This window comes from Clytia hemisphaerica, unplaced genomic scaffold (genome assembly GCF_902728285.1).
Source record: "Clytia hemisphaerica strain Z4C2 unplaced genomic scaffold, Clytia hemisphaerica genome assembly, whole genome shotgun sequence".
In the NCBI taxonomy this organism is placed as follows: domain Eukaryota; kingdom Metazoa; phylum Cnidaria; class Hydrozoa; order Leptothecata; family Clytiidae; genus Clytia; species Clytia hemisphaerica.
The window spans coordinates 378,422-391,630 of record NW_027103770.1 but is presented as its reverse complement, the minus strand read 5'-3'; the positions used below and the strand labels follow the sequence as shown (position 1 = coordinate 391,630).

The 13,209-nt window shown below is 36.7% G+C and overlaps 1 protein-coding gene across 1 annotated transcript; it reads right to left on the bottom strand.

The window, feature by feature from the left end:
- Nucleotides 1-7,472: 7,472 nt before the first annotated feature.
- On the bottom strand, nt 7,473-12,743 carry LOC136805958 (uncharacterized). The gene is made up of 4 exons (XM_067062549.1): nt 12,659-12,743; nt 12,156-12,317; nt 7,996-8,148; nt 7,473-7,622 (listed from the first exon to the last, which is right to left on the bottom strand). The coding sequence occupies exons 1-4, from the start codon at nt 12,719-12,721 to the stop codon at nt 7,494-7,496; spliced, it is 507 nt and encodes a 168-aa protein (XP_066918650.1). The 5' UTR covers nt 12,722-12,743; the 3' UTR covers nt 7,473-7,493.
- Nucleotides 12,744-13,209: the final 466 nt, after the last annotated feature.

The following is a 13,209-nucleotide window of genomic DNA, read 5'->3' as shown; positions in this document are numbered from 1 at the left end:
TACGCTTGTTTTTAAGAGATATAGGCCGTTCTAAGCAAGTAGGGCTAGACCTACCTATTTTTCTGGTTTCAATGGTTTCATATGTACTCCAGTGTTTTCCCTTGTTTTTAAGAGATATAGGCTGTTCTAAGCAAGAAGGGCTAGGTCGAACTATTTTTCTGGTTTCAATGGTTTCATAGGTACTCCAGTGTTTTCACTTGTTTTTAAGAGATATTGGCCGTTCTAAGCAAGTGGAGCTAGGCCGGACTATTTTTCCGGTTTCAATGGTTTCATAGGTACTCCAGTGTTTTCCCTTGTTTTTAAGAGATATAGGCCGTTCTAAGCAAGAAGGGCTAGGTCGAACTATTTTTCTGGTTTCAATGGTTTCTTAGGTACTCAAGTGTTTTCGCTTGTTTTTAAGAGATATAGGCCGTTCTAAGCAAGTAGGGCTAGACCTACCTATTTTTCTGGTTTCAATGGTTTCATATGTACTCCAGTGTTTTCCCTTGTTTTTAAGAGATATAGGCCGTTGTAAGCAAGAAGGGCTAGGTCGAACTATTTTTCTGGTTTCAATGGTTTCATAGGTACTCCAGTGTTTTCACTTGTTTTTAAGAGATATTGGCCGTTCTAGCCAAGCAAGTGGAGCTAGGCCGAACTATTTTTCTGGTCCCAATGGTTTCATAGGTTCTCCAGTGTTTTCGCTTGTTTTCAAGAGATATTGGCCGTTCTAAGCAAGTAGGGCTAGGCCGAACTATTTTTCTGGTTTCAATGGTTTCATATGTACTCCAGTGTTTTCGCTTGTTTTTAAGAGATATAGGCCGTTCTAAGCAAGTAGGGCTAGGTCGACCTATTTTTCTGGTTTCACTGGTTTCATAGGTACTCCAGTGTTTTTGTTTGTTTTTAAGAGCTATTGGCCGTTCTAGCTAAGCAAGTGGAGCTAGGCCGAACTATTTTTCTGGTCTCAATGGTTTCATAGGTACTCCAGTGTTTTCGCTTGTTTTTAAGAGCTATTGGCCGTTCTAGCTAAGCAAGTGGAGCTAGGCCGAACTATTTTTCTGGTCTCAATGGTTTCATATGTAATCCAGTGGTTTCCCTTGTTTTCAAGAGATTGGCCTAATAGCTAAAAAAGAAGGGCTAGGTCGAAAAAATTATCAGGTTTCAATGGTTTTATATGTACTCCAGTGTTTTCGCTTGTTATTAAGAGATATAGGCCGAACTATTTTTCTGGTTTCATAGGTACTCCAGTGTTTTCGATTGTTTTTAAGAGCTATTGGCCGTTCTAGCTAAGCAAGTGGAGCTAGGCCGAACTATTTTTCTGGTCTCAATGGTTTCATATGTAATCCAGTGGTTTCCCTTGTTTTCAAGAGATTGGCCTAATAGCTAAAAAAGAAGGGTGAGGTCGAACAAATTATCAGGTTTCAATGGTTTTATATGTACTCCAGTGTTTTCGCTTGTTTTTAAGAGATATAGGCCGAACTATTTTTCTGGTTTCGTATGTACTCCAGTGTTTTCGCTTGTTTTTAAGAGATATAGGCCGTTCTAGCTAAGGGAGTGGTCAGAAAGTATCTACTAGGGGGGGGGGGGGGGGGGTTCCAAAACTTTTTCGAGGGTTTAGGGGGGGGTTTCAAATTTTTTTTGAGGGTTTAGGGGGGGGGGTCCAAATCTTTTGGGCAACTCAAGAGAAAATGTAGGTTTGTAGCATTGAGCTAAATGAGGGAAGTAGATTTGTGGCTTTCACAGCTCATCAGAGTGGTTTGAAAAAGTACTTTTTAGAAAGAAATTTGTCAAAACAAAGTGTCTTTTAGCTAAAATGGTGGTGAAAAACATCGACATTTTCTCCCGTCGGCGCAAACCATGGTTGCGCCTCCTTAGTCTCTACTAATATCTTATACATTATATACACAGAGCTTTGACAGACCCTGGAAAACCTGAAAATATAGGTTTATAGGGAAATTTCAAACTCAGAGAATTTTATTTTTCAGACTCCTTTTAACAACAGAATAGCTTGTATTTTAGGGTCTCGAGTACCTGATCTTCAAAATTTTCTCCCTTCGGGGCCAACCATGGTGGCCCCTCAGGATATTTTGAGTAATTGAGTAATGCCTCTGTAATGTAGGGAGATTATGTATCAGGGAAAATAAGCCGTAATTTTCTCCCAAAACTTTGGGAAACTCAGAGAAAATAACTCGTTGATTCTTATTTTAACCCTGGACTATTCCTATAGGAGATCTACCATTTTGATTGACGTTTACACCACGGTTTTTTTTCTTTTGTTTACTTCAGAGAAATTCCGTCGTAACCATGGAAATCGACGGAAAAAATCCCGTGGTGTAAACGTCAATCAAAATGGTAGATCTCCTAAAGGACTATACTCAACTTTACAGGGCTAAACTATCTCCCTTACCTAATTTTGACATAAAAAACTGTTATACAAACAAATAATACTCTTTGTACCGCATCTGTATGAATTCTTTTTTTGCCTAAAAATTTTTCTAGTGGGGGGGGGGGGGGTGCGAAAAAATATTGGGCCTTATGAGGGGGGGTTCGAAATTTTTTTCCAGGCTAGGAGAGGGGGTGCGAAAGTATTTTGGGATTTTTCAAAATATCCTCCACTCCCCCCTAGTAGATACTTTCTGACCACTCCTTAAGCAAGTGGAGCTAGGCCGAACTATTTCTCTGGTCTCATTGATTACATATGTATACTTCATATTTTTCTAGCTTCAATATTTGGGATATCTATGGAATAATTATTTATTCTTTTGTGTTCCCTCTTGTATTTTTTCACCCGCTGGTGTAAGATGAAAAGGGTCTAGTTTAGGTATTTAAAAAAGTTATTGTTAATGGCTCGTGGCGACGTACGATAGTATACATAATTTAAAAAAAGCCTTTATTTTTTAATCATTAGTTGAAAATCGTATCCTTAATGATGGTACATTTCAACTTATCAAAAGGGACATTGGATCACTCGATCGCGATATCATTTTGATCAGAGCTAATTTATTCAACAAAAATGAGGTTAAAGTTGCGTTTCTTTTCATCATATCTTTTATCATCCTATATGAAATGGTATAAATAAAAAACATAAAATATTTAATATATCTTTTTTCTATCAATATGTACAGGGTGTCCCTAATTAAAGTATCGAGTTTGAACATGCGATTGAGTAGAAAAGTTTGTGTGTTATCGCTAAAATATAAGAACGTTCTCCATCACACAGGCTTATTACAACAGGTAGTTACAACGTATAAATTTATTGTAATGACAAAGAAAAAAGAGGGAGAGCTTAAAATACAATTTTGTGAACACGCACATAAAACTTTCTACTCATAGTTGTGTTTCGACTCGATACTTTAATTAGGGACACCCTGTACATATCAACTTTAAAAATTTCTTTTTTCTTAAAAAAAAATATACCAAGGTGTCCAGCAAAAAAGCATACTCCATGAAAAATCGAGGCCTTGAGGTCTAAAATAGTCTCGGAAGATGATGAAGGGAATCATCGTCAATGGAATCGAGGCTAGGCTAAGAGTTAGGCTAGGCGAGAGTTTATAGAGGAATCACCAAAAATATATTAACAAAAGAATGAGCAAGTTCCTTTCGGATTTCTTTAACAATAAAAAAGTAAATGTATAAAAATAACTAAAAATAAACGGTTGAAATGGCCTAAAGACTATTTATTATAAAAGGAATTGACAGTCCTTACTGTTTCAGACGTTCTTTTAAGGGGAAATGATAAAGTTACTGTAAATATTTTTGTAAGACTTAAAATGGTAAATATATAAATTTGTACAGTTTGAAATGTGTTGTAACTTGCTTTAAAGTTTTGAAATGTTACAATGGAAGCAAGTATTTACTTAAAAAATCGGAAACGTAATGGAAGTGTAAATTAAATATCTTCTCTTTTCTATTTATATAGTTAAAAATTGAATAAAAATCTAAATAAAAGAGCTTTTAAAAACTCGTTACAATGAAAAATAATACGAGCTAAAATATACTATAAAAATCTAGAAGTGTAAATAAAATTTCTTCTCTTTTCTTTTTATACAGCTAAAAAAATTATAAAAATCTAAATAATAATGAAGTAAAGTTTGACTCAATATTTGTCAACTGGAAATAAAATCAAAATTTTCAAGGAATAGGTTAATCAACAAGTTAGTTTTAGTCAATCAGCAATCAGTTTACATATTTACAAACGACAAATAAACCTCAACCATGTTACGTTAACTTCATGAGCGGAGATGAAGCATACTAACAAAAACTCTCTGGCCAATTCAAGACTGCACCACATCTCCTTGCACCACATCTCTTTGCACCACATCTCTTTGCACCGCATCTCTTTGCACCGCATCTCCTTGCACCGCATCTCCTTGCACCGCATCTCCTTGCACCGCATCTCCTTGCACCGCATCTCCTTGTACCACATCTCCTCTTGTTGCACCACATCTTCTTCCTGCACAACACTGAGAATGCGCTGGGCTGAGGCGAATGCATGTACAAGAAAAGTAGAATTTGTGTTATTTACGGTAGAAGTTAAATCAGATTCTGCGATTATTTACGGTAGAATATAATTTCGCAGAAGTTTCTTCCCTTAACCCTATTTTTATCAGGGGGGGGGGTGTTTGCCACCAGGCTGGCACTCTTTTGCTAATAGCTCACTGAAAAAAAAATTTTAACACTCTGAAATTTCTTGAATTTTAATATAATCCTATTAGCAGCATGTATACCAAATTTTACAATTATACACCGACCAGATCAGGTTTGATGACTTTTTTGTGCAGGCATATCATAAAATCCAGCTAAAACCCTGTAAAATCCCAAAATCTTAAATTTAGCATAACTTTTTATCTAGGCATCCAACTGACTTCAAATTTTGACAGGTTTTAGGTATCATTAATAAATTTAAAAAAATATTTTTAAAATTTTCAAAAACTGCTGACGTCATCAAAAATGACATCATTGTTTTTTGAAAAAATTTACTTATTTTCTGCATGGATTTTAAACGTCAATTTTATTAGTATGTTAAAAACCGGCAAATATGGTAAAGATATTTATTTTGGCTTTTTGAAATTCAAAACAGAATTGAAGAATTTCCATTCGTTCAACTTTAATTGCTATTTTATTGAATAGTACTTTTTCATTGGTCAGCGATAATTGTGAAACTTTGTGATGACGTGATCACCTTTATGATGACGTCAACAACCAAAAAATTTTTCTATGAACTCCTTTTATGGTAGAGAACATGTCTGCCAGTTTGCAAGTCCATATCTTTTCTAGATCAAAAGTTATGCAAGGCTGGTGGAAAACACCCCCCGAAAAAGCCTGATAATAATAGGGTTAAGGAAACATCCTTGGAAAATCAAAAAATAATTCTTGGCCAACATGCACTCGAACCGTCGGTAAATATTCAATTTGAAATTTAATACCAACAACTTAAAAATGGAATCAAATATAACTAACTACCTGTTGCCATATTCGTTTCTCGTTTTGGGTGCGTAACCTTGAATAAGTTGCTCTGGACTGAGGGGTTAACGGCTACGATGAAGAAAAAACGATGAAAATCATGCTTGAATAGAGTATAACATTGCTAAAGAAAACCATACCATGCAAATCAAAACGTTTCATATACCTGGACGAGTTATATTTCCAAAATGGTTCTCATCGCCACTAAGCTTAAAGGTCAGCAATTAAATAGAATAATTGAGGGTAAATGGAGCAATCCAGGAAGAAAGAAAGAATGGCCCTTCTCCAGCTTCGGACAGACAGCTATCGAAAGAGCTAGTCTCCCCTAAGAATGTCCTAATAACTTTGAAAAGTTAATCAGTACAGATTTACTTTCATAATAAACCTACCATGTTATAAAATACAAAAGCATGAAAAAAACGACCAAATTTCAACAAAAAACGGTATCGCCTAGCAGAATTTCAACAAGAGATGAAATCGAAAATGTTGCAAATCGATGTACAGAACAAAATTGCATAAAAGATGACGACAAAATGAGATTAGAATGTCATAAATGTCAACGAACACTGCATTATGCATGCACAGGACTACCATCTTACCAAATACAAATGTTCCTGAATAAAGGCTATCGAAAATACCAATGCATAAATTGCTGTTCCATCGATCAAGAGCTACACCGAAAAATCTTGGACCAATCAGAGAAAATCAAAAGCTGCACACATAGCCGTAAAGAAATTGAAGCGTTCGAAAAATATTATCAAGGTGAAAAAACGAGAATGAAAGGAAGTTGAATGTTGCGGTTTAAAGAATTACAAGCTAGATGTCAGGGATACGTTAAAGAAAGAAACCATGTTGCCGATACAATTCAAGCTCAATTTTTAGCGCTGGAAAACTAAACTTACCACTAAAATCGAAGATACAATGAATGCGAAACCTACAGATAACAAAACGAAAACAAATTCAAAGAAAAGTTTTGCCGAAATCACACGAAAACCAATGACGAGTTAAATATATCCAGCATGAAACAAATACTTCGCAGCGAAAAGGTCGAAGAACAAATGGAAGAACAGAGAAAGCAATCAAGGGAAGCTAACATCATCATCCATGGAGTGGAAGAGAATGGCAATAGAGATGAAGATGATTTCGTAAACGAACTCCTAAACGACGTTAAAATAAACACAGAGCCAACTTACGTCTCCCGTATTGGTAAAGAATCAAATCGTACACGACCAATCAAAGTTGTATTTAATGGCGGGCATGTAAAATACAAATTTATGAGAAACTTAAGGGAATTGAAGCAGTAGGACAAGTACGCCAACATGAGCATCACAGACGATTTAACAATAATGGAAAGAGACCAAGTAAAAGAATGGAGAAGTAAAGCAATGCCGCAGAGCGATTACAAATGGAGAGTGCGAGGAAGTCCTCAAGGAGGATTATATTTAAAAAAGATATTTTGTAAAACAAGTGAAGTTTCTATTACGAAATTCTATTTCTCTTGAAGGAATTGATTAAAGAAAAAAGTTTATGAAACTGATTTACCGAAAGAGAAGAGAGAGAGCCCTCAAATTGAAACAAAAAGGCAAGTGTTTAATACCTCTGGCAAGCTTGACTGCGGTCTCGACAGGAATATATGCCCAAGGAAACTTGCAGCCTATAAAACAGAATTTACAGTTTTCTGCATATCAGTTGAATAAATTTGTGTTGTGTTTTTCTCCAAATAACAATTGCGTAAAAACAATATCGAACAAAACTGCGAAATGGTACGTAACAAATTGATCTTACATTTTTTAAATCGTCCAAGGTTGATGTTTTACAATCGCAAAACTTAGCGTTCACATTGTAAGTCCTCTTCCCACCCTTACCAAACTTTTGAACGTAGGATTTGATAATCTATTGAAAAACAATGGTTTGTTGATTGACACAAGTCAGGGCAGATCAAAGTAATCTCAAGTGAGTTACGGCCTGTTTAAAGAAATTTAGCTCAAAAGAATTTTTCTTTACTATATTTTGAATTTGCCACTCTAAGATTTTAATAAGTGGAATAAAAAGTGTTAACTTACATCAAAATTGCAATCAAACTGTCTAAGTTTGAGAACTCTAATCCCAATACATTGGACTGCACGCTTGATACCATTGCTCTCTTCGATAAAAGACGTTTCTGGGTTGAACCATGTAGCAAGCTGAAAAGAAAACAGGTTTCAAACAATGTTGTTTAGTGCAAGAGTGTGCTATTTAGGCCTTAAAACAGTTTTAATCAGTAGTGTTTTTATGTCAAAAATATATCACCTGCCAAATTAAATTCCTGCCAACATTTCTGCCCTTAAGGTTATCAACTTTAGAACTATATATTGCTTTATTGTCTGAAGCGCATTAATGGCTACGTTTGATTCTTTTCTGTCCAATATTTTCAAATAAACGTATTCCAGAAGTAGAAGTTATCAACAAATTTGATTACAATTGAGCATTTCCTTTTTTTATCTGCAACCACTTGTCACACTGAAAGGAAGTTTGTGTCATATAATAATCAGACTCCTGTAGGAATTAATTTTTTACCTCTTTGTCTTTTTCAGCTAGGACTGTTTGTGTTATTTCCTCCCACGTGTTGGCACAGTGGTCTGATATAAAATTTTGCTCCTGCTTCCCAAGGCATTGATCAAAAATGTCGAATGGCTTGAACATCCTGTGAAGATCAGTGGTAATTACCAACTGAAATGATATAATTTATATGCCATTCGGATTACACTTCACACTTACACTGCTTGTAATCATCAGTATATTGCAAGCATAGACTTTAGAAAACAAAAGATGATATTATTAATAATTATTTTAATCAAAATGATATACTACATGAGTCAAATATATTAACAAACATACTTTTGTATAAATTTTTGATTAAAAAAAGAGAACAATGAAACACCTGAAAAGACCAAAATGATGAAAAACTGAAAAGAAACCCTCGAAAAACTAGCCTATGTAATCGTCTAACACACAACACTCAAATATGCAAGGACGTCAAAATTTCCGTCAGTTTGGAGTCCTTCAGTGCCGCTTGTTCTGGGGTAAACGAACGACTCGATCGTTCACCTCTCAGGCAAGCAACCACTGATCGGATCAAAACGAAGGAAATTTTGCGTCGTATGCCATTCACAACCTCACTTTTCGAGCATTTTTGTTTTGCCGAGATTTTATCAGCTAACCTGCTCATAAAAATTGAGCATTCTCGGGCTACACCACCTGTAGCACCAAATACTAATGGGGTGAAAGTCCCTCTCTCAACTTGAAGAATCCGTTCGTTGTATGCTCTCTTCTTTTGCTTTTCAAGTGAAGTGAATGTAGTGCCAATAGATTTTATGCGATAGCTCGGAGCTAAAAGGTTGCAAACCTTCACGTCAAAAAATGCTCTTTGATACCGCTGCCAAAATCCATTAGCACTAACATCCGCCCTAGCTTCATTCCCAGTAACAGATGAGCGTGGTAAATCGACCTGTTCACGAGACAAATCCATAAGCTGGGGGTCGCTTCATTTCCCAGCCATACCTCATGTGGAGTGCGTCAGCAAATTCACGTTTATTCAGTACAAAATTATCTTCTTTCAGTGGAAGAGTGGTCAGCCACGAGGAAGCACCTTGAGATGAAGCGATTTCCAAAGCTTTTTGGTTGATTGATGGGAGTTGTTGAACGATTTGATCGAGTGATCGTTTTTGTTCTCCAATTCGTTTAGCGGCTAGTGATTTCAACATCTTTTTCGATTGACTTGGATCAATTGATTCATCTGATTGTGTTATGATGCGCTCGACTAGCACTTTAGTTGCCAAACGACTTGTTTCGTTTTGAAATTTAGCCTCATCCTCGATGTTGATGATTCCAAGGCCTCCCATCTTGATCGGAAACGAGAGGATCTTCCTTTCAATATCGGAGCACTGTCTGCCATCACATATGGCTGATATGAGGTGAAAACGGATGACATTTTCGATGGGTCGAAGCGATTCTGATATATTGTCTAGAGTTCAGATGATGTAGTTGAATTTTTGCCGGTAGCCAATAACGAAGCCGACATACGCAGCTTGGGGTTGAGTTATTGCAATGTCTGACAAAGTTTTGATTTCTTTAACCCAGGTTTCGACTTTATTTGACACGAATTCCTTCTTGTAGCTTTTTTCCCCAACAGAAGCACCGAGATGTTTATGCCCCTTTGCTGTGATCTTTATAGACGTACCTTCGAATGTGTTGAGTGCCGTTTGATACATTTCAGGTTTTACTATCAACCATGACTTAGAAGGTTCTGGGTAGTAGCCGATAGTTGGACCGAGTTGCGTTAGGTCATCCCACCACTTGCGTAGTGCAACAAGTTTACCAGCACCAGTGATGTCGTCAGCGTACGCGACTTGTTTGGTATCTGGTACGTTTCGGAGGGTGTCGGTCAAGGGAAGCAAACATATGCCGTAGAGAGCCATAGCGATCGGATCTCCTTGTGTTGTACCTTCAGAAGACGACAGCTCTGCTCCTCCAATCGCAAACAGATGGACGTGGTTCGAATAGCAGTTGGTAGCAAACATCGCCAAGGTTGGACAAAGGATGTTAATGTTGTGCATCATAACTTCACGGTTTATGCTGTTAAATGCATTTGAAGCGTCGACCAGTAGAACACCGTCTGTGTTCTCGTCGTTGTAGATGTCTGACATCGCGTGCACTGCAGCCTCACATCCACCCAGCTGACCAGCGCACAGTTGGAGATTGCCAGCTGCTTCTTGTATTTCATTCCTCAGGAATGTTGTAACAGTTTTTCCAACGATGCGTCTAAGAACTTCCCCGATGCCGATCGGTCGAATGCCGGGGTTCTTATCCAAAGGTATCAGGGTGCACGATAACAACGCCTCCATGTCCCTACCGGATTCTTTGTTGCATTGTTCAGTGCACATGATTCTCGTCATCCTTGCAATCGCCTTGCATAAATCACTAGAACGATCACCGAAGTTTTTTGACAAAAGGATACGTTGCCACATTTGTGCATCGATCTTGGAGGGGCCGGAAGAACCTTTTGTTTTAGCTGCCATACTTTTTATGAGTTCTTCATCAATGGCTTCAAAAAGCGTGGGGTCGATTTTGTTGAATGGTCCCTGAACAATCAGCTCGTCAATCTTTGGTCGACCTCTAGGATGCTTTTGCTGAAGAATTTGCAACGTGGTATCGTTGATTGGTACAATTCCGTTTGAATTCGTTGAGTTAGATAAGAGTTTGATTGCTGCATACACTTTGCCTTGAAACATCAAATCACTAAATCGTTTCGATATTGATGTAACTCGATCAGCAGCAGACTTTGAAAATTTTGATTGTAGCATTCGGCTTTCGCGGATCAACGAGTCAAAATCGCCTTCTCTCCAAAGATCCAGACGTCGCTGTAGATGTTTTGTATGTTCTCTCGATTTCGATGTCTTTGATGGTTTCTGTAAAAGGAGCGATGGTAACACGGACAGGGCTTTCAAGGCGACATTCGACAAAGGTGACAGATTGTTCCATAAATTTATCAAGCGAGTGATTTCCTCAACAAAGTTTTTACCGACTGCACCACTTGGGACGTTGAAGATATTCTTCCGCCATTGACTGGTTTCATTGGACGCGGCAGAAAGGATCTGATCGATGTCATTCACTGTGTGATTGCCCCATACTTTTGGCTGGAAATATTTTGGATTTATCGGTTCTGACGACGATTCTTTATTTAGGTTAAGTGATGTCACTTTAAGGTTGACAGTTTTTTTCGATACAGGATCTTCGAATTCTTTAGTGTGACTTTTAAGCGGACATTTTCTTTCGTGATTTGACCTTCCTGATGGCTTTGAAAATGACCTTTTGCAACCCCATTTACATTCGTATTGAAGTTCTTTCGGTGGTTTCGGAGGTTGAGAGTCACGGTACACGGGCACGGTAGCTAGGTCAGGAACGGGTACATTCGCCACCAAAGATTCTGATTGTATAGCACCGGTTGAACTGTAATTTTCAGGAAAAAGTTTCCGCATCAATTCTTCCATCTTTGGTGTAAACTTTCTTATGCTTTTAAGCACTGTTCACTAAGCAAAGAGTTAAAATTTCTGGAAAATCAGTACCGTAAGTTACAGATTGACGGTTTTGCGTCCGCCATCTTTGCAATTGCGTAGTCCAAAAGCATAGACTTTCAATGGAATAAAACAAAATCTGACCAAATACAGTACATCAGATACTTCCTTTAATATCTGATGACATATTTATTCTATGACTTCAAGATGACCTTCCTATTTCGAAATTTCATTTTTATCTAAGTCTTTAAAAATCCTCCAATTCAAGATAGTTAGAATTATCTAAGGGTTGTTCAAAATTGCAGAATAAATAAAAGAGTAACACAAAATTGTGCTTGCACAGCAATGGATATTATTTACCACAAATAATTTAGGCTTTTTTTATTTAATTAAGGTGAGGCAAGTTTAGAAAATTGGTCGTTTTTAGAAAAGTGTGTTCTTTTGAAGAAAGAAAAGGTTAATTCAGAAAATTTTGAACAAAAGAAACCTTTTTTCAATAGAATGCACATTTTTGCTTTTCTTAGAGGTATTTCATTTTTCACTTTTTTAATGAAGTTTCACAAGCATAAGCTTATCAATCTGATAAAAATCATTATAAACACTGTTGACAAATTTATTTAAACACTGTTGAAAGGTTGTGTAAAGGATTGGATTATAACTCACCTGAAATGATGTCAGGATATTAGCTGACAGGGAGGTCAGTAGACGTGACTGTGGATCCCCTCCAAGTCTTTTTTTAACCTCTTTTGACATTGCATCGACGTGTTGTTTGATAACATCATCCAACTTTTTACCGTGTTTGCAACACCAAGCTAATAGAACCCCCTAAAATTGAAAAACACGTACTGATGATACGAAAACTATCCAGAGCAGGCAGCAGGATTAGCGTACGATAAAGCATATATGCTGTCTTGATACTATATTTAAATTAAATCAAAGTATTTGATTTTGAACCTCTTGACATAAAAATGAATCTAAGATGTGTTTTGTTCAGCTTTTTTGACCCATGCACTCACGCAAAAATTATTTCTACCCACTACCAACTCACACACTAGTATTAAAAAAATATTATTGTGAAAAAAGTTGTGCATGCAAACTGTATCATACAATCAAAGTTAAACCTTTTTTTAAATTATAATATTTCCAAATAATTGATGAGGCCTTACTTTATTTTGCTCTGCAACATTCATCAATTGAACATCAATGGCAAATTTTTCCTCCTCAGACATATCTGATTTTACAAAGTTGTTCAATAAAGGTACAATTTAAAAATTTACCATATTGTTACAAAATACATCCAGAAAACTTTTCACAAAACTTATTTTTATGATTTTGGGTGTATAGTGCTGCGAAATCGGCGAAATCTCTAGGAAAAGGAATATACTATGGCAAAATCTTGCTGTCAACCCCAAAAAAAGCTACAAAAAACAATATTTTATATTCTTGTACTGGAAGGAAAGTACCCTGTATCATGGCTCTGTTATCCTATTTCTGCAAATTGCTTTTATTATCACTGTAAATCAGTATCAGGAAGTTTTCAGACTATTACTCTTAGGTGCCAAACAAACGCCCCCCGCTTGTTAATTTTTCGAAAATTTTCATTTGGCAAAAAGAATTCCCCTTATTTTGCTTCAAAAAGCCTGATTTTAGTAAATTCCCAACCCCCCGGCAGTTAGGTCCCCCTGTTTATTAAAATTTTGAAAATTTTCCAACCCCC

Coding starts and splice junctions, on each gene's coding strand:
- LOC136805958 (XM_067062549.1), bottom strand. CDS start 12,721: ATGTCTGAGGAGGAAAAATTTGCCATTGATGTTCAATTGATGAATGTT. Junction 12,318..12,658: donor ATGTTGCAGAGCAAAATAAA/GTAAGGCCTCAT, acceptor TTTCAATTTTAG/GGGGTTCTATTAGCTTGGTG. Junction 7,623..7,995: donor TAGCTGAAAAAGACAAAGAG/GTAAAAAATTAA, acceptor TTTTCTTTTCAG/CTTGCTACATGGTTCAACCC.